Source organism: Symphodus melops (genome assembly GCF_947650265.1).
Source record: "Symphodus melops genome assembly, chromosome: 20".
Classification (NCBI taxonomy): Eukaryota; Metazoa; Chordata; class Actinopteri; order Labriformes; family Labridae; genus Symphodus; species Symphodus melops.
This window is the reverse complement of record NC_136710.1, coordinates 617,271-642,270: the sequence shown is the minus strand read 5'-3', so window position 1 is coordinate 642,270 and position 25,000 is coordinate 617,271. Positions and strand designations below refer to the sequence as shown.

At 49.7% G+C, this 25,000-nt stretch overlaps 4 protein-coding genes across 7 annotated transcripts in view; 3 read left to right on the top strand and 1 right to left on the bottom strand.

Annotated features, from left to right (window-relative positions):
• LOC306841165 (sodium/hydrogen exchanger 9B2) overlaps positions 1 to 3,845 on the top strand; it is a 4,853-nt gene extending 1,008 nt beyond the window's left edge. The window contains exons 3-13 of the mRNA XM_079370873.1: positions 64 to 234; positions 627 to 769; positions 881 to 1,008; positions 1,108 to 1,189; positions 1,637 to 1,730; positions 1,798 to 1,904; positions 1,984 to 2,133; positions 2,254 to 2,362; positions 2,485 to 2,621; positions 2,990 to 3,164; positions 3,392 to 3,845. Of these exons, the coding sequence (XP_079226999.1) occupies positions 64 to 234; positions 627 to 769; positions 881 to 1,008; positions 1,108 to 1,189; positions 1,637 to 1,730; positions 1,798 to 1,904; positions 1,984 to 2,133; positions 2,254 to 2,362; positions 2,485 to 2,621; positions 2,990 to 3,164; positions 3,392 to 3,477 (1,382 nt within the window). The 3' untranslated portion in view covers positions 3,478 to 3,845. The remainder of the gene's footprint in view (positions 1 to 63; positions 235 to 626; positions 770 to 880; positions 1,009 to 1,107; positions 1,190 to 1,636; positions 1,731 to 1,797; positions 1,905 to 1,983; positions 2,134 to 2,253; positions 2,363 to 2,484; positions 2,622 to 2,989; positions 3,165 to 3,391) is intronic.
• Positions 3,846 to 6,023: 2,178 nt separating this feature from the next.
• LOC306841164 (sialoadhesin-like) lies at positions 6,024 to 11,996 on the top strand. Of its 2 annotated transcripts, none has more exons than XM_079370872.1 (9): positions 6,024 to 6,054; positions 6,311 to 6,346; positions 7,855 to 7,966; positions 8,829 to 8,983; positions 10,099 to 10,338; positions 10,478 to 10,768; positions 10,910 to 11,158; positions 11,379 to 11,501; positions 11,683 to 11,996. In XM_079370872.1, exons 1-9 carry the CDS (start codon positions 6,030 to 6,032, stop codon positions 11,793 to 11,795), a joined length of 1,344 nt encoding a protein of 447 aa, XP_079226998.1. In that variant the 5' UTR covers positions 6,024 to 6,029; the 3' UTR covers positions 11,796 to 11,996. The 2 variants fall into 2 exon arrangements, with proteins under 2 accessions (XP_079226998.1, XP_079226997.1); XM_079370871.1 differs by having other exon boundaries at positions 10,469 to 10,768.
• Positions 11,997 to 12,126: 130 nt separating this feature from the next.
• On the bottom strand, positions 12,127 to 19,645 carry LOC306841821 (serrate RNA effector molecule homolog). 2 transcript variants are annotated; one of them, XM_079371824.1, is made up of 21 exons: positions 19,524 to 19,645; positions 18,933 to 19,055; positions 18,728 to 18,838; positions 18,435 to 18,578; positions 18,195 to 18,255; positions 17,812 to 18,109; positions 17,202 to 17,434; positions 16,953 to 17,114; positions 16,766 to 16,883; positions 16,475 to 16,602; positions 16,140 to 16,201; positions 15,682 to 15,760; positions 15,278 to 15,442; positions 14,885 to 15,052; positions 14,357 to 14,510; positions 14,154 to 14,266; positions 13,329 to 13,409; positions 13,096 to 13,246; positions 12,908 to 13,009; positions 12,514 to 12,646; positions 12,127 to 12,437 (listed from the first exon to the last, which is right to left on the bottom strand). In XM_079371824.1, exons 2-21 carry the CDS (start codon positions 19,049 to 19,051, stop codon positions 12,362 to 12,364), a joined length of 2,658 nt encoding a protein of 885 aa, XP_079227950.1. In that variant the 5' UTR covers positions 19,052 to 19,055; positions 19,524 to 19,645; the 3' UTR covers positions 12,127 to 12,361. The 2 variants fall into 2 exon arrangements, with proteins under 2 accessions (XP_079227950.1, XP_079227949.1); XM_079371823.1 differs by having other exon boundaries at positions 16,475 to 16,610; positions 16,768 to 16,883.
• A 1,404-nt stretch (positions 19,646 to 21,049) lies between these two features.
• Positions 21,050 to 25,000, top strand: part of LOC306841923 (uncharacterized protein) — a gene marked incomplete at its 3' end in the record, with an annotated part of 4,058 nt that continues 107 nt past the window's right edge. The window contains exons 1-4 of one of the 2 annotated variants that reach the window (XM_079371950.1): positions 21,050 to 21,287; positions 22,835 to 23,036; positions 23,137 to 23,213; positions 23,503 to 25,000. The exon at positions 23,503 to 25,000 is cut by the window's right edge and continues 107 nt beyond it. In XM_079371950.1, coding sequence (XP_079228076.1) covers positions 21,144 to 21,287; positions 22,835 to 23,036; positions 23,137 to 23,213; positions 23,503 to 25,000 — 1,921 coding nt within the window. In that variant the 5' untranslated portion in view covers positions 21,050 to 21,143. The remainder of the gene's footprint in view (positions 21,288 to 22,834; positions 23,037 to 23,136; positions 23,214 to 23,502) is intronic. The other variant, XM_079371951.1, reaches the window with a different exon arrangement.

Here is a 25,000-nt window from a genome sequence, read left to right as displayed (position 1 = left end):
CTTCATGAACACACGTGTTCACTGTGTGTGTGTGTGTGTGTGTGTGTGTGTGTGTGTGTGCAGTGTGTCTCTTCGCCCTGCTGTTCGGAGTCGTCTGGTCCATCACAGGAAGTCAGTGTTTACCTGGAGGGAACCTGTTCGGCATCGTCATCCTCTTCATCTGCTCCGTGCTGGGGGGGAAGCTGGTGGGAATGATCCAACTGCCCACGCTGCCCCCCTTCCCCCCACTGCTTGGTACGACCCAAATCTGAATCCCCTCTTATAAAGTCTGACGTGAGGACAGACAGTCCTGGGGCCTGTTGGACAGGGAGGTCTGGTCCGTGTGTCCTGGGGCCTGTTGGACAGGGAGGTCTGGTCCGTGTGTCCTTAGGCCTGTTGGACAGGGAGGTCTGGTCTGTGTGTCCTGGGGCCTGTTGGACAGGGAGGTCTGGTCTGTGTGTCCTGGGGCCTGTTGGACAGGGAGGTCTGGTCCGTGTGTCCTGGGGCCTGTTGGACAGGGAGTTCTGGTCCGTGTGCCCTGGGGCCTGTTGGACAGGGAGGTCTGGTCCGTGTGTCCTGGGGCCTGTTGGACAGGGAGGTCTGGTCCGTGTGTCCTGGGTCTGATCTGATCTGACTTCCTGTTCCAGGGATGCTGCTGGCCGGTCTGCTGCTGCGAAACGTCCCCTACATCACGGACGCCGTCTCCATCGACACTCACTGGTCATCAGCTCTGAGGAACATCGCCCTGTCAATCATCCTGACCAGAGCTGGACTGGGTCTGAACCCTTCGGTGAGAGCGCACACACACACACACACACACACACACACACACACACACACACACACACACACACACACACACAGTGAAGTAAAGGGTTAACTGTGTGTTTTTTGCACGCAGGCGCTGAGTCGTCTGAAGGCGGTGTGTGTGCGTGTCGCGGTTGGTCCCTGCATGGTGGAGGCGTGTGTCATCGCTATAGTTTCACACTTCCTGCTTGGTCTGCCCTGGGTGTGGGGCTTCATCCTGGGGTAACACACACACACACACACACACACACACACACACACACACACACACACACACACACCCTCCTGATTATAGGTGACGCTCTCTGTGTGTTTGTGTAGTTTCGTTCTGGCTGCAGTGTCTCCAGCTGTCGTGGTCCCGTCCATGCTGCTCCTGCAGAAAGAAGGGTACGGCGTGGAAAAGGTACGTTCATTCTACACAAGACCACCAGGGGGAGCAGGTGGACAGGCTGAGAGCTCTGAGCTGGACTCAAGCCTGACAGGGCGGTGTAGAGGCAGAGGGGGCAGAAACACAGACACACGCATGGAGTCGTCCCAAACATGTTTTACAGGTTTCCATGGAAACAAACTAAATTAAAACAAGATCCATAGGGGAGAAACTCTGATAATATAACTCCTGCTACAGCTTGTTGTTGGTGTCAGATTTATTTACAACATAATGGGGATGAACCCTGAGTGGAGGCCCCCCCCCCTTTGGGTCCCAACCGACCACCACAGCCCTCTGGAGGTATCCACATGTAGTGCTGTGTGTGAGAACACAGGTTCACACAGGACGCGTATCTCAGGTCTAACTGGTCTAGCATGTTCTGGGTTCTCTGCTGAAGTGGTCTCTGTGTGGTCTCATGTACAGGGGATCCCCACCCTGCTGATGGCTGCTGGCAGTTTTGATGACATTCTGGCCATCACGGGTTTCTCCACGTGCCTGGGGATCGCCTTCTCTACAGGTCTCTACAGCACATCCAGTCTGTTCTCAACTGTTCTACCAAATACTGATCCGTGTGTGACCTCCAGGTGCGACGTGGATGAACATACTGAAGGGTCTCCTGGAGGTGGTGGGAGGGGTCATAGCCGGGCTGATCCTGGGCGTGTTCTTGTGCGTCTTCCCCAGCGACGACCAGGTGAGAGTGCGTCCTGACATCGTATCGGGTTGGAAGGTTTCGAACCCTCTGAATGGATTCTGGTTCTGTCTCTGTGCAGGAGGACCTGGTCCTGAGGCGGACACTCGTTTTGTTGGGGCTGTCCATATTTTCCGTCTTCTTCAGTCACGTTGTAGGTTTTGCTGGAGCCGGTGGTCTCTGCACGCTGGTGTTGGCCTTTCTCGCCGCTCTGGGCTGGAAGTCCGACAAGGTAACAAACACCTGAGTCACTTTGATTACACACCTGCAGGGTCTTCTTCCAGACATCAGCACGGCTCCTGAATCAGCTCGGCCTGAACAGTTTGCTTTGAACCTCTTGTTTCACACTCAGGCTCCAGTGGCGGCGATGGTGGGCCGCTCTTGGGATGTGTTCCAGCCGCTCCTCTTTGGGCTGATTGGTGCAGAGATCACCATCGCAAAGCTTAACCCCAGCACTGTGGGTAAGGACTTACCAACAGGCCTTGGTTGGATCTGGTCTCGGTATGATGGACGCTGAGGACTGATCAGCTCTTTTCCAGATTCTGTCGTGAGTTTTAACGATGGTTGAACTCTGTGTGTTCAGGTCTTGGTTTGGCCTGCATCTCCATCGGTCTGGTGATCCGCCTGCTCGTCACCTTCCTGCTGGTTCACTTCGGAGGATTCACCCTGAAGGAGAAACTCTTCATATCCGTGGCCTGGCTGCCAAAGGCCACCGTGCAGGTCTTTCAAACTCGTGGTGTTTCATATCTTTGTTCTGTTTTGTACCTTCTGAGCAGATGTTGCATTAAAGGGTTTGTGGTTGATCCTGAGGCTTAGACCAGTTGTGAACCACTACCATAGAACTACCTGTCGATGCCTTACCACATGACTGTGTTGATTCTGATTGGCCAGTTGTGCATAGCAAAGCTACCCAACACTGGGTAACTAATGTGAAGAATAAACCGTTACCAACAAGAACAGACGGACGCCGCTCTGGTGGACTGTCGTCATATAAACATCCAGTCAGAGTGAACATGGAGCTGAGAACAACAAAGGGAGTTTGACTTCACTTCTCTTTAAGGAAGTCGCTGTGTCTTTGTTTACTTCAGGCTGCCATTGGTTCGAAGGCGTTGGACATGGCGAGGGACGAGGAGAATGAGACTTTCATCAAGTTTGGCCTGGACGTGCTTACGTTAGCGGTGCTAGCCATCCTGACCACGGCTCCCATCGGGGCGCTGGGTATAGGCCTGGCAGGACCACGCCTCCTGGACCGACAGGTCAAAGGTCAGTGTCACACATCACTGCACTTTAGTCCTGAAACCTGAAAAGTCTCAACAACAACATTTTTTATTGGTTTTTGAAGGACTCAACAGAGTCAGGAGAAGGTAAGGCCTCAAACGCAGCAGAGCCACGGGGAGTCACATGACCACGTGGATCATACGTCGTGTTATCTTTACATGCAGGTAGATGAAGTGATAATCCACTAACATAGTTCATCTTTATTTTAACAGATGACGCAGAAGGCGGAGCCACGACTCAGAGCAGGGCTGCGACCAATCAAGAAAAAGACAACATGACTCTTGAGAGCAAGCTGTGAGGCTTCTTACTGGATACACATCGCAAATAAATCTACGGCAGCCTGAGTGGACAAACATGCAAAGATTTTATTTTGCTGATTTTATTTTTTTCATTATTTTGATTTTAGTTTTGCGGTGTTTAAGATCTGCACTTCTTGATCTCAGTATCTCTGGATGTGTTACTTCTCAGGGCTTCCTTATAAACCTTGTGTTGTTACAGAACTGTTTTAGTAAACTAGCGTTAGCATTTAGCCGCCTCTGTCACACCTTCTCTAATGTTAAAGGTCTTTAAAGATCTACAGCTATCTGTCTCTGCAGATGAAACATCTCAGTACCAGTCAGTCCCTGATCAAAGAGCTACATCATGAAGCCCTGTACAGTTTAGACAGATATATACAGTATGTATATATCTGTGACCAGAGACCAGGATGTTTGTGGGGATGTTTGCCGGCTTCGAGTCGACACTGCAGCTTTTTTTCATTTGTCAGGTTTCCACCTGGTGAAACCTCCAAATATACTTGTGTAGTGTTAATGTTGTGTTTGTTGATATTCTGTACAATAAGCCAGGGTACACAATGTCAACATGAGGGTCTGGAGGGGGGTTAGCTCGCTAATGTTAGCTTAGCATGTAATATTTATTAACAGTTTTACCTTCTTTCTTTTCTCTTTTTATTTAATTCTTGAATGTTTTGAGGGTACGTGTCCTGATCAGACAAACAACAAGAAACCTCATCACAATAAAGAGACGTTTAACTCTTCATCCTCTCACGTTGTTCTCCTTCTTCTCAATAATAAACATAATAATACTTGCATGTTTTAAATAGTAAACAAAGTCTCATTTTGTGATGATGCAATACGACATCAGTATTTCAGCACGATGCGCCGTGACAGGAAGTGGAGTGACCTTTGCTTGCAGTGAAGAGAGGGGCTCAGCACGTATCTGTGGTAGATGAAGAGATATTAAGTGTCAAATGTGAAGTTCCTGAGTTTGTTCTGTGTTTGTTGTTTCCATCAGCAGTTTCCCTTTTCACACCTCAGAGTACTGCAGCCATTAACAGATAACCACAGTGTTGGACAGAAGGCGCTCTAAGAAGCGTGAACTCTGAGGCCGTTACACGAGTCTGCGTTAAAGATCTGACTCCACAACATGACCTCTGCACACACTTACCTGCAAGCACAACAACGATCTGGTGACAATAACCAGGAAACAAACACAGCAGCAAACAGACATTCACATGTTAGTAACAGCTCAACAGGCGGACACGTCGCCCAATCACAAGCCAGAGATAGAAACATTCAGAAATGAGTGAATAACAGTCTCCTCACTCTGATTAGATTTTCTTTTCTTTACTGCTACGTCCACGTCCGTCATATTCACCGCTTTGAATCTCCTCCAATCACTGAGCTGTATCCTAAACTCACCTGCTGCGCTCTCATTGGCTGGCGGAAACACACCAGCTCCGCCCACAAACGTCCCGAGTCAACCAGAACAAATCAGAAGAGTCAAATCCAGTCAGAGGACAGAGTCTCTGCAGACACAGTCACACATGTACGGAGGCCCAGAAGGGACAAAGCTTCACTTTAGGAGAGGACTGAGTTTTATTTTGAAGGGACAAAGAGCAGCTTCACTTTAGGAGGAGACTGAGCTTTATTTTGAAGGGACAATGGAGCAGCTTCACTTTAGGAGGAGACTGAGTTTTATTTTGAAGGGACAACGAGCAGCTTCACTTTAGGAGGAGACTGAGTTTTATTTTGAAGGGACAACGAGCAGCTTCACTTTAGGAGAAGACTGTGTTTTATTTTGAAGGGACAAGCAGCTTCACTTTAGGAGAAGACTGAGTTTTATTTTGAAGGGACAACGAGCAGCTTCACTTTAGGAGGAGACTGAGTTTTATTTTGAAGGGACAATGAGCAGCTTCACTTTAGGAGAAGACTGAGTTTTATTTTGAAGGGACAAAGGAGCAGCTTCACTTTAGGAGAAGACTGAGTTTTATTTTGAAGGGACAAAGGAGCAGCTTCACTTTAGTAGAAGACTGAGTTTTATTTTGAAGGAACAAAGAGCAACTTCACTTTAGGAGAAGACTGAGTTTTATTTTGAAGGAACAAAGAGCAGCTTCACTTTAGGAGAAGACTGGGTTTTATTTTGAAGGGATGAAGAGCAGCTTCACTTAAGGAGGAGACTGAGTTTTATTTTGAAGGGACAAAGGAGCAGCTTCACTTTAGTAGAAGACTGAGTTTTATTTTGAAGGGACACAGCAGCTTCACTTTAGGAGGAGACTGAGTTTTATTTTGAAGGGACAAAGAGCAGCTTCACTTTAGGATGAGTCTGTTTTATTTTGAAGGAGACAGCTGCTGACTCTACTTTAACTCAGTTGTCTATGTGTGAGCTAACTGTGATCAGACTTCAGTCTAACAAACCTGATTGTTGTTTGTTTGATGGTGATTCTCGCAGCAGGCTGGACCGAGCTGATGCGAGCTGTTTTTCACACATCCTCCTTCACCCTTTGTGGTTTCTTTTAAAACAGGATGTGCTCACCACACGTAAAAGTCAGTGCGCTCCAGCCTGCACACCATGAAGACCACTCTGCTGTTCCTCTGTGAGTAGAAACATTTTAAACTCAAACTTTTATTGAGATAAATACATTCACTCTGTGTGTCCTCATGCAGACAGGAAGTCTGACAACAATACACACTGTTCAAATTAAACACATGTTCATATATATTTATGAGACTTTATTCAGAAGAGAGGGAGCACTGAAGGTTAACATGAGGAACCTGGACAGCAGAAGATTGTGTGTTGTTAAATGTTTATAAGTCATAAAAACACACAGAGTGATGTGACTGTTGTTTCAGTGCTGAGACTTTTCCACACGACTGCACAAAGTCCTGGTGAGTTCAAATCTCTATGTTTCTGATGTTTCTTTGTTTTTTAGAGTGGACGCTCAAACAGCTCTGCATGTGGTGGACACTGTAGCTTCAGTGTTTAGCCAGCTCTGCACGTAGAGACACTGTAGCTTCAGTGTTTAACCAGCTCTGCATGTGGTGGACACTGTAGCTTCAGTGTTTAGCCAGCTCTGCATGTGGTGGACACTGTAGCTTCAGTGTTTAGCCAGCTCTGCATGTAGAGACACTGTAGCTTCAGTGTTTAGCCAGCTCTGCATGTGGTGGACACTGTAGCTTCAGTGTTTAGCCAGCTCTGCATGTAGAGACACTGTAGCTTCAGTGTTTAGCCAGCTCTGCATGTGGTGGACACTGTAGCTTCAGTGTTTAGCCAGCTCTGCATGTGGTGGACACTGTAGCTTCAGTGTTTATCCAGCTCTGCATGTGGTGGACACTGTAGCTTCAGTGTTTAGCCAGCTCTGCATGTAGAGACACTGTAGCTTCAGTGTTTAGCCAGCTCTGCATGTGGTGGACACTGTAGCTTCAGTGTTTAGCCAGCTCTGCATGTGGTGGACACTGTAGCTTCAGTGTTTAGCCAGCTCTGCATGTGGTGGACACTGTAGCTTCAGTGTTTAGCCAGCTCTGCATGTGGTGGACACTGTAGCTTCAGTGTTTAGCCAGCTCTGCATGTGGTGGACACTGTAGCTTCAGTGTTTAGCCAGCTCTGCATGGGTCTGTAAAGCTTTCTGCGTTCTAACCTCTCTCCATGTTTCATCTCCAACATTGATCCTAGTTTGAGCAGCTTTCTGCTGCTGGAGCTTATTAGAAACATGCAGAGGCTTTTTAGCTCGGGTACAATCACTTCTATCTGAAGCAGTTCCACTGCCCGCTTCCATCGCTGCAACACCTGTTCACCTGATAACTGCTCTCATATCTGGCAAACCCAGGGGCGTCCAAAACGGCCTTCAAAGCCCCGCCTACCTTCTCTGGTCCAATCAGATCCAGAGCATTCAGGAGCAGAATCTAAAGTTAGAAGGAGGACATACTGGCTGCTGCATTGTTGTCAGAGAAGCTTCAACACAGCAGGTTTCCTTCATGACCACAGAAGAAGAGAGCAGCTCTCTGATTGGCTGTCTGACCACAGAAGAAGAGAGCAGCTCTCAGGTTTCCACCAGTGTGGGTAGAGAGGTTTAAGACGGACACAGAATAAGATCACAGCTTTATTTTTGAGGTCAGGCCTCCAGCATCAATTCCAATTACAAAGCATTAATCACCGTAACCATGGAGACCAGACAGCTTTATTTATACAGCATATAACAGACAGGAAGTTTCACACATTACATTCAGACGTCATAAAGAAACATAGAAAGGCAGAAACCCCGATCCATCACTGAGATCACTTTATCCTTTCACTGTTTAGCCTTCTAAATACTGTGTCATTCTTCACCGAAGACTCAAAGTGTGTGTGTGTGTGTGTGTGTGTGTGTGTGTGTGTGTGTGTGTGTGTTTGCTTGCAGCCTCTCTGATCGTCTTTCCCAGCAGCTCGCAGTTTTTCGAGTACGACAACGTGTCTTTGATGTGTGAGCGCTCCAGCTCTGCTGAATGGACCGTGTGGAGATACGCAACTGGGTCAGTCTGCTCTCCTGCTCACTGCAGGTTTTACCTTTGTTCGCCTCGGGTCTTTCTGTTGCTATGGTAACGTCCCCTCACGGTCGAGTGAGCTGGTTTTCATTTCCTCTTTGGAACCTGTTCCCAATAAACACCAGTCAGTTTCTGACAGGATGATGTCATAAGTTCAAAGTTGCCGATGATTGGTTGAAACCTCTTCCCCTGTTAAACGCCATGCAGGCATTATTTTGAAATTTGTATCAGACAGGTGGACTTCCTGTTTGGTTGAGGTCGTGGGTGTAAGAGGGTTTTTTGCAGGTCTTGGGTGGTTCGAGTCCCTTCTGGACGTGTTTAGGGGGCGCTATTGAGCCGCTTAGCAGAAATCAATAAAATATAACATTTCCTACGAGAGTTGAATTGGGTGAATTTACGTGAAAGCAGAAGCTTCAAAGGACGTGATGGTTAAAGTGACAATCCTGGTTTCAAGACTTGTTTTAGTCCGACCAGCCTCAGACCTTTAAACCAAGACCGGTCAAAAAGGTTTCTGATTGGCCAGTTGATTTTTATCGCCCAGCGTCATGGCCGAAGTGAGCGACTCGCCTGATGTCCACAAGATGAAGATTTTCTATTGATCTTTATGGTCTTGGTCTTGGTCTTGGTCTTGGTCTTGGTCTTGAGCTCTCTGGTCTCAGGTCTGTCGTAGCCTTGGTTAACGTGGATCCTGGTGCCTTCCAAAGTGTCCCTCCTGAATCAGAACCCGTCTCAAGCTAAGTCCACCTAGCTGTTAGCTTTAGCATGGTGTGAAACATGAATCCTTCAGAACATTAATCAGGAACCAAAGAACCGGGACATGTGACCAATGATGTGATTGTTGTCCTCACAGGTCCAAACCGGAGTTGTCCAGCTGCTTCCTGGGCTGGGGTCAGCAGACGTCGTCCGGCTGCCTTGTGAAGGCCATCAAGCCGTCGGACAGCGGCGTGTACTGGTGTGAATCCAAACACAGAGAGAGCAGCAACATCGCCAACATCACCATCATCAGTGAGACTCATGTTCACACTTCCTCTTGTCTTTATGACCCGCTCAGACACACGCTGGGTTTCTAATTCTCACATTAGAGGAGAAAAGAAGCGTCGGTCACGTCCCGTCTATGACTCATACTGAACGAGAAGTGAATCAGGAAGTGTGCGATGATTCAGATGAGTTTAGACCCTTTTATTGTGAAACACCAGGACAGGAAGCACAACGTGCCGACGCTCCCTCAGACTCAGGAACAGCTCGTGTTTACGCCTGATGACTCGTCTTAAACGACTCCTCACCTGGACGCTCTGATCCAACCTTCCCTACGGGCTCCTCTGTCGCCCCCTGGTGGTGGACCTGCAGAGTCCCTCTGCACCTTTAAGACGAAGCGAAAGACTCGGCTCTTTATGAACACCTGATGATGATGATAGTAAAATGTTCTTAAAGACTTAAAAAGATTCTTTCAGCTCTTAAACACTAATTCAATAATAATAATAATAATAATAAGACTTTTTATTTGTAAAGCACTTTTCATTTTTTAAAATCTCAAAGTGCCACCGAGTTTAAAAAGGATAAAACAGGTTAAAAACACATAAAACATAAAAAGTGAAAAAAGGTTACAGAAAGGATTTTCTAAAAAGATGAGTTTTTAATCTGTGTGGCGTTCAGGTACTCAGGGAGAGCGTTCCACGCCCATGGGGCGGAGCCTGGTCCTCGGTGTAATGTAAATGTAAAGCACAGATTGCATGTAAACTCTTTCACGCTGATAGAAAGAGCCAGAATATTTCAACTTAAGTCCCGCCTTTTTTTAGGCAAATAGCCAATCGATAGATTTTGGGGTGGCCAATCATATTTCGTGATGGGCCCATGCCACCCCTGGTCCCCCTTCTGGACCCGGCCCTGCTGCTGTCAGATGAAGAAATCTACAGGGGGGACGATCAGTAAACTTTTCATTGAAACTCTAAAATTAAAACAAATATTAAAAAATCTCAGGTTCAAGAAGAATTTCAGAAACTCTTTAAATTTCCTGCACCAAGCGACCTCTGACCTCCAAACCCCCTGAGGACGTCCAGCTGCGTGCACAGCTGTTCGGGTGGGAGAGCGGGGGGATAACACACGTTTGTTTCTGTGCTGAGATGGCGGCGTGATCCTGCAGAGTCCAGCCCACCCGGTGACGGAGGGAGAGAACGTCACGCTGAGCTGTAAACCATCGCAGCCCAACTCCCTCCCTGCTGAGTTCTACAGGACCAACAGCTCGCTCGGCACCGAGCCGGAAGGTCACATGACCATCCACCACGTGTCCCAGTCCCACGAAGGAGCCTACACGTGCCGCGTGAAGAACCACGAGTCGTCCCCCAGCTGGCTGCTGATTGAAGGTCATTTATTTCACCTCTTCTTTGAGTCTCTCACAAACAACAAAGACTCTTCAGATCACTGATTGTTTCTCATGTTGAGGAGGCTTTAAGTCCTGGTCTTTGTCCTGGTCTTTGTCCCCCGCCCCCCCAGATGATTCAGATCCAGCTGTGCTCACTGTGACTCCGGACTCGTCTCAGATTTTAGAGTACAACAACCTGAATCTGAGCTGCGGGTTGAACAGCAGCTCTGCCGGCTGGAGGATCACCAGGGTCACCACCTCGGATCACAAGCTGTCCTACTGTGGGACACCCAAACCGGGGACACCTAAATGGGGGACACCCATCGCCTCGGGCTGCTTCCTCCAAACCGCCAAGAAGTCCGACAGCGCCGTGTACTGGTGTGAGTCCGCTACGAGGCAACGGAGCAACTCGGTCAACATCACCGTACACGGTAAGAGCCGTGTGATGTCACAGAGCTGTTGCTAGGCAACGCCAAGCACCGTCCAATCAGCTTCAACAGCACATGAACATCTTTGTTTGTTAGCTGGTGAGACGATAAACCTTCTTCTTCTTCTTCTGTCCCTGCCGTGAGACGAAAACGTGATCCTGCAGACGCCGCTCCTCCCGCTGACGGAGGGCGAGAACGCCACTCTGCGCTGTCGAACCAAGACGGCCCACACACTCCCTACGACCTACGACTTCTACAAAGACGGCGCCCTCGTGAGGAGGGAACCTGAAGGTCACATGACCATCCTGGGTGTTTCTAAGTCGGATGAAGGACAGTACGGATGCCGGGTCACGGGTCACGGAGAGTCTCCGCCCAGCTGGCTGTTCGTCAGAGGCGAGTTGAAATCCTCGACATTCAGGCGAATCGCCGACGTCGCCGTAAATCCTAATTTATAAACGATTCCTAAAACAGCGATCCTCGTTAGCATCAGTTTAAAGTTTCAGTATTGTGACGCAGTCAGCTGATTGGCTCTGGACTGGTCACGTGTCGTTTTTCACTGCGGAGGTCGTCGGGATTTCAACCTTCACCTGAGCAGGTGTGTTTGTCTCTGTAGATCCAAACGGCACCTCTTCCTCCTCTGCGCTCACGGTCACGGTGATCCGCAGCCTCGTGGTTCCCCTGCCGTACTTCTTCTGCACCGTGGTGGCGCTGTCTTCATGCCGCCGCAGACCTACAGGTGACACTCACCGTCACGCTAGCAGCTAAATGCTAAAACTACATGCTAACATGCTAATGTTTTTTTTTTTACCATCGTCTGTATAAAACATGGACGAGGTGTCAGTGATGTCACCGCTTGGTTTCTGAAGAGGCGTGATGAAGCCTAATGAGGTCGTAAGTCTGTTATTTTATTCCCACAGGAAGTCACCTGCCTGTTCCCATGACGACGTTTTCCATCCGTGAGGACAGCGAGGGATTGGACCAGCCGTACGATGATGTCATCGCTGACGTCACCACAGAGCATCAGTTCTGAGCAGACGCGGAGCCTTCACGCCTTCCCCTCGATCATTCCACCTGCAGTTTATAAGTCATGTGTGGCGCCATCTGGTGGTCCAATGAGGAACAGCAGCAGCATCACGATGGCCCTCAGAGCCTCGAGGTGAAAGCGTGATCATGAACGCACGTTTATTTGTAAAGTGATGAAGATGCTGAATAAATATTTTTTTAAAACGTGTTCAGTCGTGATGATTCAGAGCACATGAAGGTTTTTCACACCGGAGAGAAACTGCACGACTGTAAACAGTGTGGGAAAAAACTCAACGTGTCCTGATGTTACCATGACAACAACAACAACAACAACGGCCGTGTGTTCAGTGTCTTTATTGGAAAGTTGATTGAGATCATGTACACTACTGACAGAAACGTTGGTCCTACTGACACACACACACACACACACACACACACACACACACACATTTCTAACCTTGTATAAAAAAAAAATAAAAGGATGCAGGGAAATGAGAAGAATCATGGGACATGTAGGAATAACAAAAAAACAAAAAAAAAGGTTTAAAAAAAACATCCCGGGTCTGTCTGGGTTTAAAAGAAGTCCAGGTCATCTGGAGCGTCCAGGTCTCTGTACTCGATGATGGAGCGGGGGTCCCCTCGCACGCCCCTGAACACAGAGAGAGAGAGAGAATCATGAAACCATGAATACTTTAGGTTCCATCATGACTTGGTCAGTCTCCTACCTGTTGTTTCTTTGTTTCCCAGGAAAGCCTCCTCCTCCTCCTCCTCCTCCTCCTCCTCCCATGTGACCTCTGAAGTTGTCATAGTTACCGCGCCCCGCCCCAAACTGGTTGGGGTGGTAGGGGGGTCCTCCACCTGAAACACACACACACACACACTTAATGGTAGAATGAGTTGAGTCTGTTTGATAACATTTAAACACGGCCCAGCTCCTCCAGAAGCCCCGCCCACTGCTAGCACAAGCTGACCTGTGATTGGCTGTGATGACAGTTTGTATGAACAGAGTCTGGGTTAACTATCAACTATCATTGAGAATGGTGTGTGTGTGTGTGTGTGTGTGTGTGTGTGTGTGTGTGTGTGTGTGTGTGTGTGTGTGTGTGTGTGTGTATATTGTACCAGGGAAGCCGGGCATGGGCGGTCTGACTCCGGGTGGATATCCCAGAAGGCTTTGCTGCTGTGGAGACTGACCAGCGAACGCCGGCAGACCCGGAGGCGTGGCTGAAACAGAGAGATCAGTTTGAGCTTGATCCTGCCTACAATCCCCATGATGCTTTTCTGCAGAAGACTGTGATGATGCGAGTCACCTTGGGCTGGTGGTGGGAGGGGCTTGTTCTCGGGTAGAGCGGGCCTCTTGGCGTCCAGCAGGTAGTTGTTGAAGAAGACGACTTCCTGTCTGACGGCGGACACTTTGTCTCCGTGTTTGTTCAGGATGTGTTTACGTACGAACTCTGGAGCCTGGACAGAAAGCAGGGCCGTTACCACGGCAACGACTCACGGCGACACGGTCAGCGTGCGGCGAACGACGAAGACGACTCACCTTGAATTTCTTCCCACTCAGAGGACAAAGCCACTTATCTTTACTGAGCTCCTGAGTGTTCGCTGACAGGAACTTCTCCACCTGAGGGGGACAGGTGAGACAGACAGGTGAGACAGACAGACAGGCAGGTGAGACAGACAGACAGGTGAGACAGACAGAGAGACAGACAGGTGAGACAGACAGGTGAGACAGACAGACAGACAGGTGAGACAGACAGACAGGTGAGACAGACAGAGAGACAGACAGGTGAGACAGACAGGTGAGACAGACAGACAGACAGGTGAGACAGACAGGTGAGACAGACAGACAGGTGAGACAGACAGGTGAGACAGACAGACAGGTGAGCAGACAGACAGGTGAGACACAGACAGGTGAGACAGACAGGTGAGACAGACAGAGAGACAGGTGAGACAGACAGGTGAGACAGACAGGTGAGACAGACAGACAGGTGAGATAGACAGACAGGTGAGCAGACAGACAGACAGGTGAGACAGACAGACAGGTGAGATAGACAGACAGGTGAGACAGACAGACAGGTGAGACAGACAGACAGGTGAGATAGACAGACAGACAGGTGAGACAGACAGACAGGTGAGCAGACAGACAGACAGGTGAGACAGACAGACAGGTGAGATAGACAGACAGGTGAGCAGACAGACAGACAGGTGAGCAGACAGACAGGTGAGACAGACAGACAGGTGAGACAGACAGACAGGTGAGCAGACAGACAGGTGAGGGGGACAGGTGAGACAGACAGACAGACAGGTGAGACAGACAGACAGGTGAGACAGACAGACAGGTGAGACAGACAGACAGGTGTCTCACCTCCTGCTCCGGCTCCTTCCTCCCCAGCTTGGCTGCGTCTTCGTCACTCAGAGTCTCGGACAGCGAGAGCAGCGGGGCCAGACGCTCCTCACACATCCTCTGATGTTCACTCACTGTCCAATCACAACACAGGCTCACTATGACATCATCATCATGTAAAGGTCTGCGTCTGAGCATGGCGTGCGTGCGTGGCGTGTGCGTACCCTCTGCTGCAGTGATCTTGGCGACAGGTAGGGGTCCTCGTACGTGGATCAGGCCGCAGCGATGAGGCATCTCGTCCTCAGCAGGATATTCACAGAAGTTATAATAATCCACCGAGTGAACCAGACGCAGGTAGAGCAGCAGCCGGTCCAGCACCTACACACACACACACACACACACACACACACACACACACACACACACACACACACACACACACACACACACACACACACACACACGTCAAATATAACACACACACACACACACACACACACGTCAAATATAACACACACACACACACACACACACACACACACACACACGTCAAATATAACACACACACACACACACACACACACGTTAAATACAACACACACACACACACACACACACACACACACACACACACACGTCAAATATAACACACACACACACACACACGTCAAATATAACACACACACACGTCAAATACAACACACACACGTCAAATATAACACACACACACAGTGAGTCAGGGCTCCTCCCACCTTCAGCAGCTTGTCGTCCGTCTCCACGGTAACTTCTGAAGAGGCGGGGTCTTTTCCGTCTGCCCCATTGTCATTGGCCCCTGACGCTCCCATAAGCTCCTCCTCCTCAGCGCTCACCTCCTCGATCAGGAAGTCTGTGATGTTCTTCAGGACGGGGTTAGTTTCCATCTGCAACACACACACACACACACACACACACACACACACACACACACACACACACACACACACACACACACACACACACACACACACACACACACACACACACACACACACACACACACACACACACACACACACACACACACACACACACACACACACACACACACACGTGTCAGTTACAGGTGAGGAGGATGGCGACCTGTGGAAGCAGCAGCAGCAGCGTACCTCTCCGGCCCACAGCGCCCCCCTCTGGTCCAAACTGTGGATGAGTCGGGCCGACAGGCGGATGTCGTTCCTCACGACGGGTTTGTGATGAGTCAGACCGTTAACGGTTCGAACACGCCGACACAGATCTCTGTTCACCACCGGGGCCAGCTCACAGTCCCTGAGCTGAGAGAGAGAGAGAGAGAGAGAGAGAGAGAGAGAGAGAGAGAGAGAGAGAGAGAGAGAGAGAGAGAGAGAGAGAGAGAGAGAGAGAGAGAGAGAGAGAGAGGGTCGTCCCCACCTTCCATGACACTGTGTGTGTGTGTGTGTGTGTGTGTGTCTCTGTGTGTATGTGTGTGTGTGTGTGTCTGTGTGTGTGTGTGTGTGTGTGTGTGTGTGTGTGTGTGTGTGTGTGTGTGTGTTACCCTGATGTTCTGCAGGTTCCAGCACGTCTCCTTGATGTTCACGCTGCGATCGAACGTCACCCAGCAGCGCCTGAAGAACCTGAAACACAAACACACTTAGAGCGCCCCCTGCTGACTGGCTTCAGTACAGCTCACAAGCTCCGCCCCCTGCTGACTGGCTTCAGTACAGCTCACAAGCTCCGCCCCCTGCTGACTGGCTTCAGTACAGCTCACAAGCTCCGCCCCCTGCTGACTGGCTTCAGTACAGCTCACAAGCTCCGCCCCCTGCTGACTGGCTTCAGTACAGCTCACAAGCTCCGCCCCCTGCTGACTGGCTTCAGTACAGCTCACAAGCTCCGCCCCCTGCTGACTGGCTTCAGTACAGCTCACAAGCTCCGCCCCCTGCTGACTGGCTTCAGTACAGCTCACAGGCTCCGCCCCCTCCGTCCTTACAGACACATCAGAGCGTCTTCACTCACCTCCTCTCAGGCTGAGGGTCAGACAGCGCCACCCGCAGGAAGCCCGGGTACCTGCGACACAACTGAACACACCCACCAAGTTACTAACAGTGTGTGTGTGTGTGTGTGTGTGTGTGTGTGTGTGTGTGTACAGGTGTGTGTGCGTGTGTGTGTGTGTGTGTATACAGGTGTGTGTGTGTGTGTGTGTGTGTGTGTGTACAGGTGTGTGTGTGTGTGTGTACAGGTGTGTGTGTGTGTGTGTGTGTGTGTGTACAGGTGTGTGTGTGTGTGTGTGTGTGTACAGGTGTGTGTGTGTGTGTGTGTGTGTGTACAGGTGTGTGTGTGTGTGTTCTCACATTAGTAATCTCCTCCTTGGACACCTCGGGCGGGATGCTCCTGATAAACAAGGATGTGGTAAGGTGAAGGGGGCGGGGCTTAGCTGGAGCCTCCTTCTCTCGTTCCTTTCCCCGATCTTTCCGCCGCTCTGACACACACACACACACACACACACACACACACACACACACACACACACACACACACACACACACACACACACACACACACACACACACACACACACACACACACAGGTGAAAACGCGTCCTCCTCGTCTGACTCGTGATATTAACAGCGTCTGCTCATACCATTCTCCCCATCCTCCTCATCGTCTTCCTCCTTCTCTCCGTCAGAGTGGGAGGAGTCAGAGTCAGAGGCGCTGCCCTCGCCGCTGTCCACTGACACGCTGCGTTTCCTCTTCCTGCCCTGAAAAGAAGGGGGCGGGGTTAAACCCGTTGTCATCGGTCAGAACAGTGAAGAACAGGACTTACTCACTTTCTTTGTGCTCTCGTCCTCGTCCTCCTCGTCCTCCTCCCCCTCCTCTTCCTCTTCTTCCTCTTGGTCCTCCTCCTTCTTCCTCTTCCTCTTCGTCTTCCGTTTCTTCTTCTCGCCCTCCTCTTCCTCGTCCTCGTCCCCGTTCTGCTTTGCTTCCTGGTCCTGGGGGCGGAGACAGACGCTCAGGGTGTGAGGGTTAACGGGTTAGTGTCTGCGTCCTCTCTCACTCTAAACACTCGTGGTTCTGACCTTGTCCGACTCTTTCGTCTCGCCCGTCTCGCCGCTCTTCGTCTCGTCTGTCCGACTCCCTGACAACGCCGCGCTGGCCTGAGCGCTCCCGTTTCCTCCGCTGGACTCTGCCTGACTCTTCTCTCCTCCCCCGCTGCTGCTGCTGCTGGCCTCGCCGCCCGACGCTGCAGTGGACACTGGTACCTCCAGGACCTGCAGGTCCAGGTCTGTCCCTCCCTCCATCTTTATTACCGCTGCATAGAGAGAGAGAGAACTTCATTACCCACAATCCACTGCAAAACCAGCTTAGACTATCACTTTCTCATCTTATTAGAGCCAGAAGTGTTTATGTTTGGAAGAGAGGGTTGAACGTGGAGCTCGAGGTCAAGTCACCAGGAAGCGCCCTCCTGTCACTCAAAGAGGCCACGCCTCCAAATTCTACATCACTGTAAGCCTTCATAACAGGTGAAGAGAGAGAGATGAGCTCCAGACTGTAAACATGTTTAATTTATCATAGAGCTCTATGGAGACTGACTCACTGCAGGAGACAGACTCTAGTGGACACTGGAGGACCTTCTGTCTCTCTCTCCTCTTGCTCTAATTCTCTCTCTCTCTCTCTCTCTCTGTGTACCTGCGTCCAGCAGTTTGATGATGGCGGGGGCGTGCTCCATATCAAGAGACATTTTGTCCATCCAGTTGTTGTCGAGCAGGAACAGGAAGACCCCCAGCCGGGTCTTGAGGGCTGCCAGAGACTCGGCCTTCCGGGCCTTGATGTCCTCGGGGTGGTACTTGGAGCGGAACCACTCCTGGTCTTTGTGCTGGAGGAAGAAGTCCTGCAGCTGCTGCCGCCTGAAGTCCAGCTTGTACTGATTGTAGCGCTTCACAGACTCCGTCTCGTCCACGCTGTCCTCCATGTTCAGCAGAAACTCCTGCAGAGAGACACATGGACACGTGGCGCTCACACAACAACGCCACTTCACCCGCCCGCCCCCCCAAACACACACACACACTCACCTTAAAGCTCCTCATGACAGGAGGACCGGGAGGCGGGAGGTCCGGGTCCATCATTCCCAACCTGACACACACACACACACACACACACACACACACACACACTGTTAGCTCACTGAAAATATCTGCTGACATCACAGCGTCCAGGACTTGTTGATTTGTTTCCATGGTAACAACAGAAACGCCGACCACAGTCAGATGTTTAGTGGTGCAGACGTTGGCGATGGTGACGTGCACACTCACCTGCCCTGCAGCGGGTGACCTCCGTGATGTGGATGGAGGTGCGGGAGGTCTGGATGCCAGCCCTGAGGCCCCGCCCCTGGAAACGGAGCCCCGCCTCCTCCATACGGCATCTCGTAGCGGTACGGTTCCCCCCGGTGGTCGTCCCTGGAACATGGAAACGTTAATACAGGTCCAGTCAGCGCCGCGTACCTGCGTCCACACTGACCACACGCCCTGGACGTAGGGTTGAGGCGTGCGTGGGCGCGGTACGTACGGACCGTGTGACGGCGCCCTGGCGAATGAAACACACTCACCAGTCTCTCCTCATGCGTTTGTGCTGCGGGCTGATGTGTCGGGGGGGAGAAAACCTCTCTCTGCGACCTCGGTCGTAATCCCGCCTCCTCTCCCTGCCGCGCTCCCAGTCCCTGGTCACAAACACGACATTTAAACACAGGTTGTTTTGGTGTGTGCGTGTGTGTGTGTGTGTGTGTGTGTGTGTGTGTGTGTGTGTGTGTGTACCTGTCCGGCCAGTCGTCCCTCCTCCTCTCCTCTCTCTCTCTCGACCGCTCCATGTCGCTCCTCTCTCTCCTGAACTTGTCCCGCCTCCTCCTGTCGAACTCGTCATCGCTGTCTCCCATTGGCCTAAAACAAAGAGGTGCAGAAACACAAACAGGACTGTTATTGTTTACAGTAAACAACATCCAGCTGTTTGTTTGTTTATCACATCTAAAGCTCATCAACTCTCTGTTCACTTTAAAGCTTTAAATAAAGTTTCTGATTCAGCTGGTGATCAGTTCACACCTGTACAGACCTGTTAGCATCTGCTACATTAGCATTAGATAATGTTCATGAACAAGCGGGTTAAAGTGACGTCATTGGCGTAAAGTTATCAAGTAGGAATTCAGAAACATTTAACTCCACCTGATGCTAGGCTAACGTTAGCATAAAGCCTCACTTCAGCTGATAGAAGCTAATGAGCTAGTTAGCATCGGAAGCTAGCCTCTCCTGCTAAATCCCGCTCAAAAAAGCTCTTTAATCCGCCGCGGCTCGCGACCGCTTTGACATCAACTGTAAACAAACAGAATCACGTGGTTTATTGAAGAGTTTTACCTGAAGCTTGAACACACACAGCTAGCTCGTCAGCTAACGACACAACACAATGATCCCGCGCCGACAGTGCGAGATCTCCGAGACTGACGAGACTTCACGGCTGCGTCACTTCCGCTCATGTTTCTCCTTTAAAACACGCAGAGGCGACACCTGGCGGCCAGGAGGAGGAACAACAGGGACACGTTGTTTTATACTGTGTCACAAAACAAGGTGGAAATAAATTCAAATAGAAAAGAAACATTTTGGATTAAAACAAACTCGAGAGTGTTAAATAAATTATTTATTTTATTATTTATATCACTGATGAGCCTTTATTCATAATGAAAGACAAAACATCACACAAGAGACAAGATAGAGACATTTCAGAGGGTGATTTATTTTCAAAAACAACACACACACACACACACACACACACACACACACACACACACACACACACACACACACACACACACACACACACACACACACACACACACACACACAGCTGATCTGTTTCTAGCAGTGATTGTTTGTGAGACCCGGTTTGCCTCTCAGGTTACCTGCTGTGTCCGGGGACCAATCAGAGCAGCGTGTTCAGTCCGACCTTTGACCCTCTCTGAGCTCATCCATCAGCATACTTTTCTTTTTTTACTCTCATTGGTTGAACTTTAATGAAACTTGTTTTACTTTGTTGTTTCAATAAATCTGAACTTTGTTCCTGCAGAAAGGAGGTGACTGTTTTAAAGCCTCGATCAGACGGTTACTGAGCACAGATCAGGAGTATCAGGATAACCTCAGAATAATGATACTAATGCTCTTTAAGAGAGATCCGGCCAGACATCGAAAATAAATAATCAAGGGAGGATTTTAATTTGATCTTTGAGAATAAAGTCCTAACCTAGAAACAATTTCACCCCTAGTGTTTAAAATGAGTACTGCAGTCTAAACTCTAATCACAGAGAGCTGGCTCCCCCCTCCTCTCACACAGGTCAGCATGTGGTGGACACTGTAGCTTCAGTGTTTAGCCAGCTCTGCATGTAGAGACACTGTAGCTTCAGTGTTTAGCCAGCTCTGCATGTAGAGACACTGTAGCTTCAGTGTTTAGCCAGCTCTGCATGTAAAGACACTGTAGCTTCATTGTTTAGCCAGCTCTGCATGTGGTGGACACTGTAGCTTCAGTGTTTAACCAGCTCTGCATGTGGTGGACACTGTAGCTTCAGTGTTTAGCCAGCTCTGCATGTGGTGGACACTGTAGCTTCAGTGTTTAGCCAGCTCTGCATGTGGTGGACACTGTAGCTTCAGTGTTTAGCCAGCTCTGCATGTGGTGGACACTGTAGCTTCAGTGTTTAGCCAGCTCTGCATGGGTCTGTAAAGCTTTCTGCGTTCTAACCTCTCTCCATGTTTCATCTCCAACATTGATCCTAGTTTGAGCAGCTTTCTGCTGCTGGAGCTTATTAGAAACATGCAGAGGCTTTTTAGCTCGGGTACAATCACTTCTATCTGAAGCAGTTCCACTGCCCGCTTCCATCGCTGCAACGCATCCTAAAATACCGCGAGAACACGACGTGTCTGCGAGATCTAGCAGGATAGCTGTGTGTGGGTTTGCAGTCTGCGGTTGGTCCGGAGTCTAAAGTGAAAATGCATCAAGTCGAGGTTTGCCAACCGCCGATGAAGCTCAAAGAAGAGGAAGAGGAGTCCAGAGTGAGTGAAGGAGCCGGGGGAGCGATGGAGGAGCACGGAGGACAGACAGCCGGCTCCTGCTCCGAGAGCCCGGATGTTCAGGTCAGTGTGTGTCGGTTTCTTCCCCGATCTGTCCTCTTCATTCTGTTCATACACATCACATCCCGAACACGTCACAGCCTCTGGATATTTAACAAAGAGAACTCCGGAGATCAAAACACTACACAGCAGAATAAGGCGGGACCAGGCCTCAGCAGGGGGGTTTCCTGAGAGCGGGAGCCCGGCCCAGAGGCTCTGCGGGCCGGGAGGCGTCGAGCTGAGAGTCCGCTGCTTTGTCTGAGTTCATGTTGAACACATCACATAAACACACCTCTCACAGTGTTTGTTCAATATGTATCCATGTGGTCTTCTTACAGTAGGGGGGTCTGCAGAGTTAGATCAGTCAGAGGATTCTCCCTGCAGGACTTGAGGCCCCATGAAGCCACGACACAAATCACGGCTTTACGGCTTTCTTCCCACAATCCTGAGAATGTTACATAAATATGTTAGTGTTTTGTTTTTTGTTTTTTTGTTTTTTTTAACCAAGCAGCGACCTCTGCTGTGGAAACAGGAAGCTGAGTCTGAAGTGTAACATCCTGCAGTTCCTGGAGTGTCCACTAGAGGCTGGCTGCAGTTCCTGGAGTGTCCACTAGAGGCTGGCTGCAGCAGCACAGGAAGTCACATACACACCCATTCAAACAGCCTGTTTTTACAGCAGACATGAACATGTTTACAGCCTGCTTCAAAAAACCAAATAGGTGTGAATAGCTCATGTCTCCATCCACACACACTGTACGGGGGGAATGTTTTGATGACTCAGCAGTTTTGATTGGATGAAGGATCAGAGTTATTCACAATAAGGCGTGTAGCTGAGCTGATTGTCAGGAGGCTTAAAACCCGCCTCAGCTGGAGCAGACCCGGTTTAATGTCGCACAGGCAGAAACATTTCAATGTCACATATTTTAAACCAATCAGGATCCAGATCTGGGAAGGCTAACCCTCCTCCGTGGACTTCGTCATTATCCAGTCTCCCTGTAAGCAGGGCTCAAAGACGGGACACCCAAACTGTTTCAGCATTTGGGGACGGCTGTGGCTCAGTGGTACAATCTGTCGTCTCTAAACTGAAAGGTTGGGGGTTTGATCCCCAGCTACTGCAGCCACATGTCCGATGACTCCTTGAGCCAGACACTTGGATGTTTGTCGGCTCCTCGTGCATACTGCCGTCAGGAACACCGCTCAACTCCCTCATCATCAGCCAATCGTATCGCTGCTGTCATGCCATCTGTGCGTGTGACCGTCCAGCTCGAGTGCTCACAGTGTGCTCACCATCCGCCTCAGTTCACCTGCCAGTCAACCCGAGCTCCTCCCAGTTCAGTCTCCATCCCGGAATGGGAACATGGGATAAGATGTAGGAAGAAGGATCGGGGGGCTGATTGGTTGTTTAATGGGCACTGACAGTCCTGTGGAACCTGGGAGAAAAAGGAGGAGCATGAGGTGCCCTTCAAATGTGTAATTATTCATCCGTAGTTTCATTTCTCAAACAGTGAGGTGTGACTGTACCTTTTAACAGAAAGCCCAGCAGCTCACTCTGTGTCCCTCTGTGTCCACAGGAATGCAAAGAGGAAAAGGAGGTGGACGGTCCCGGCTCTCCGGACTGTGGCGTCTCATCCCTGACTGAAGCTTTATTAAAGGACCACACGGCTTACACTGGATCAGGCTGTGATGAGTGTGGGAAAACTTTTAAAAGACCAGGAGCTCTAAAAGCCCATCAGTGTACTCACACTGGAGAGAAACCATACAGCTGTGATGAAGGTAAGAAAAGTGTTTACACACCAAGTGCCCTAAAAGCCCATCAGTTCATTCACAATGGGGAGAAACCATACAGATGTGAGCAATGTGGGAAATCTTTTAGGTCTGCAAAAGGAGGAGCAGAACACGGAGCACGGAGGACAGACAGCCGGCTCCAGCTCCGATAGCCCCGATGTTCAGGTCAGTGTATCTCGACTTCCTCCTCTTCATTCTGTTCATACACATCACACCCGGAACAAGTCACAGCCCCTGGAGAGTTCAGGGATAGAACTGTGGAGAGAAAAAGCTCAAAAACAGAATAAAGTGGGACGAGGCGTCTGCTTTGTTTGATTTCACATTGAACAGAACATTGTGTGTGATTATTCATCCTTAGTTTTATTTGTCAAACAGTGAGGTGTGACTGTACCTGAAACAGAAAGCCCAGCCTGTGTGGGCCAGCAGCTCACTCTGTGTCCCTCTGTGTCCACAGGAATGCAAAGAGGAAAAGGAGCTGGACGGCCCCGACTCTCCGGACTGTGGCGTCTCATCCCTGACTAAAGCTTTATTAAAGGACCACATGGCTTACACTGGATCAGGCTGTGATGAGTGTGGGAAAACTTTTAAAAGACCAGGAGCCCTAAAAGTCCATCAGCGCATCCACACTGGAGAGAAACCATACAGCTGTGACCAATGCGATGCTAAATTTTCTCAATTGGGAAACCTAAAGGGACACCAGCTCATTCACACGGGAGAGAAACGGTTCACGTGTGATAAGTGTGGCAAAAATTTTGACACATCGAGTCATTTAAAGGTTCATCAGCGCATTCACACTGGAGAGAAACCGTACAGCTGTGACCAGTGTGACGCTAAATTCACTCAGTTAGGACACTTAAGGGGACACCAGCGCATTCACACTGGAGAGAAACCATTCAGCTGTGACACGTGCGAGAAAACCTTTCATACATCAAGTGCCCTAAAAGCCCATCAGCGTACTCACAGTGGAGAGAAACCATACAGCTGTGATGAATGTAAGAAAACTTTTTACACACCAAGTGCCCTAAAAGCCCACCAGCTCATTCACACAGGGGAGAAACCACACAGCTGTGACCAATGTGGGAAATCCTTTAGGACTGCCAAGTGCTTAAAAGTCCATCAACATGTTCACACAGGTGTGAAACCATACAGCTGTGACCAGTGCAAGGAGGGCTTCACTCGGTTACCCAGCCTGAAAGCACACCAGCGTATTCACTCCGGAGAGAAACCATTCAAGTGTGATGAATGCGGGAAATCATACGTGACTGCCCGCAAACTTACCGTTCATCAGCGCGTTCACTCTCCAGAGGAATACTACCGATGTGACCAATGTGGGAAAATGTACATGACATCAGGCGAACTCAGTGCTCATCAGCGCACTCACATTGAAGGGAAAATATTGAACTGTGACCAATGTGGGAAGTTGTTTGACAAACCAAGTGCCCTCAAAGTCCATCAGCTGGTTCACACTGGAGAGAAACAGTTTATTTGTGATCAATGTGGGAAAGGTTTTACTAAATTAGGTCTCCTAAACGTCCACCAGCGAGTTCACACTGGGGAGAAACCGTACAGTTGTGACTTTTGTGGGAAGTCTTTCAGTTCATCATGCAGACGTAGAGATCACATGCACATTCATACCGGAGAGAGACCGTACAGCTGTGACAAATGTGGAAAGACCTTTGCTGGCCGTACCACCCTACACAGACATCGGCTTACTCACACCGGAGAGAAACCATTCCGCTGTGTTCAGTGTCGGAAGTCTTTCACGAAAAAATCCAGTTTAAAACTTCACCGACGCATTCACACCGGAGAGAAACCGTTCAGCTGCGACTTCTGTGAGAAAGCCTTCAGCGCGCGCGGGAATCTAGAAATCCACCGACGTCTTCACACCGGAGAGAACCCGTTCAGCTGCGACTTCTGTGAGAAATCCTTCAGGGCGCGCGGGAATCTACAAA

Excerpts from the sequence above, each read along its gene's own strand:
- LOC306841164 (XM_079370871.1), top strand. The coding sequence starts at position 6,030 with ATGAAGACCACTCTGCTGTTCCTCT. Across the intron at positions 6,055-6,310 it reads GACCACTCTGCTGTTCCTCT|TGCTGAGACTTTTCCACACG; the intron begins GTGAGTAGAAAC and ends CTGTTGTTTCAG. Across the intron at positions 8,984-10,098 it reads CGCCAACATCACCATCATCA|ATGGCGGCGTGATCCTGCAG; the intron begins GTGAGACTCATG and ends TTCTGTGCTGAG.
- LOC306841821 (XM_079371823.1), bottom strand. The coding sequence starts at position 19,051 with ATGGGAGACAGCGATGACGAGTTCGACAGGAGGAGGCGGGACAAGTTC. Across the intron at positions 16,611-16,767 it reads GATGAGGAGGATGGGGAGAA|TGTGTCAGAGCGGCGGAAAG; the intron begins TGGTATGAGCAG and ends TGTGTGTGTGTG. Across the intron at positions 13,410-14,153 it reads GGAAGGAGCCGGAGCAGGAG|GTGGAGAAGTTCCTGTCAGC; the intron begins GTGAGACACCTG and ends TGTCCCCCTCAG.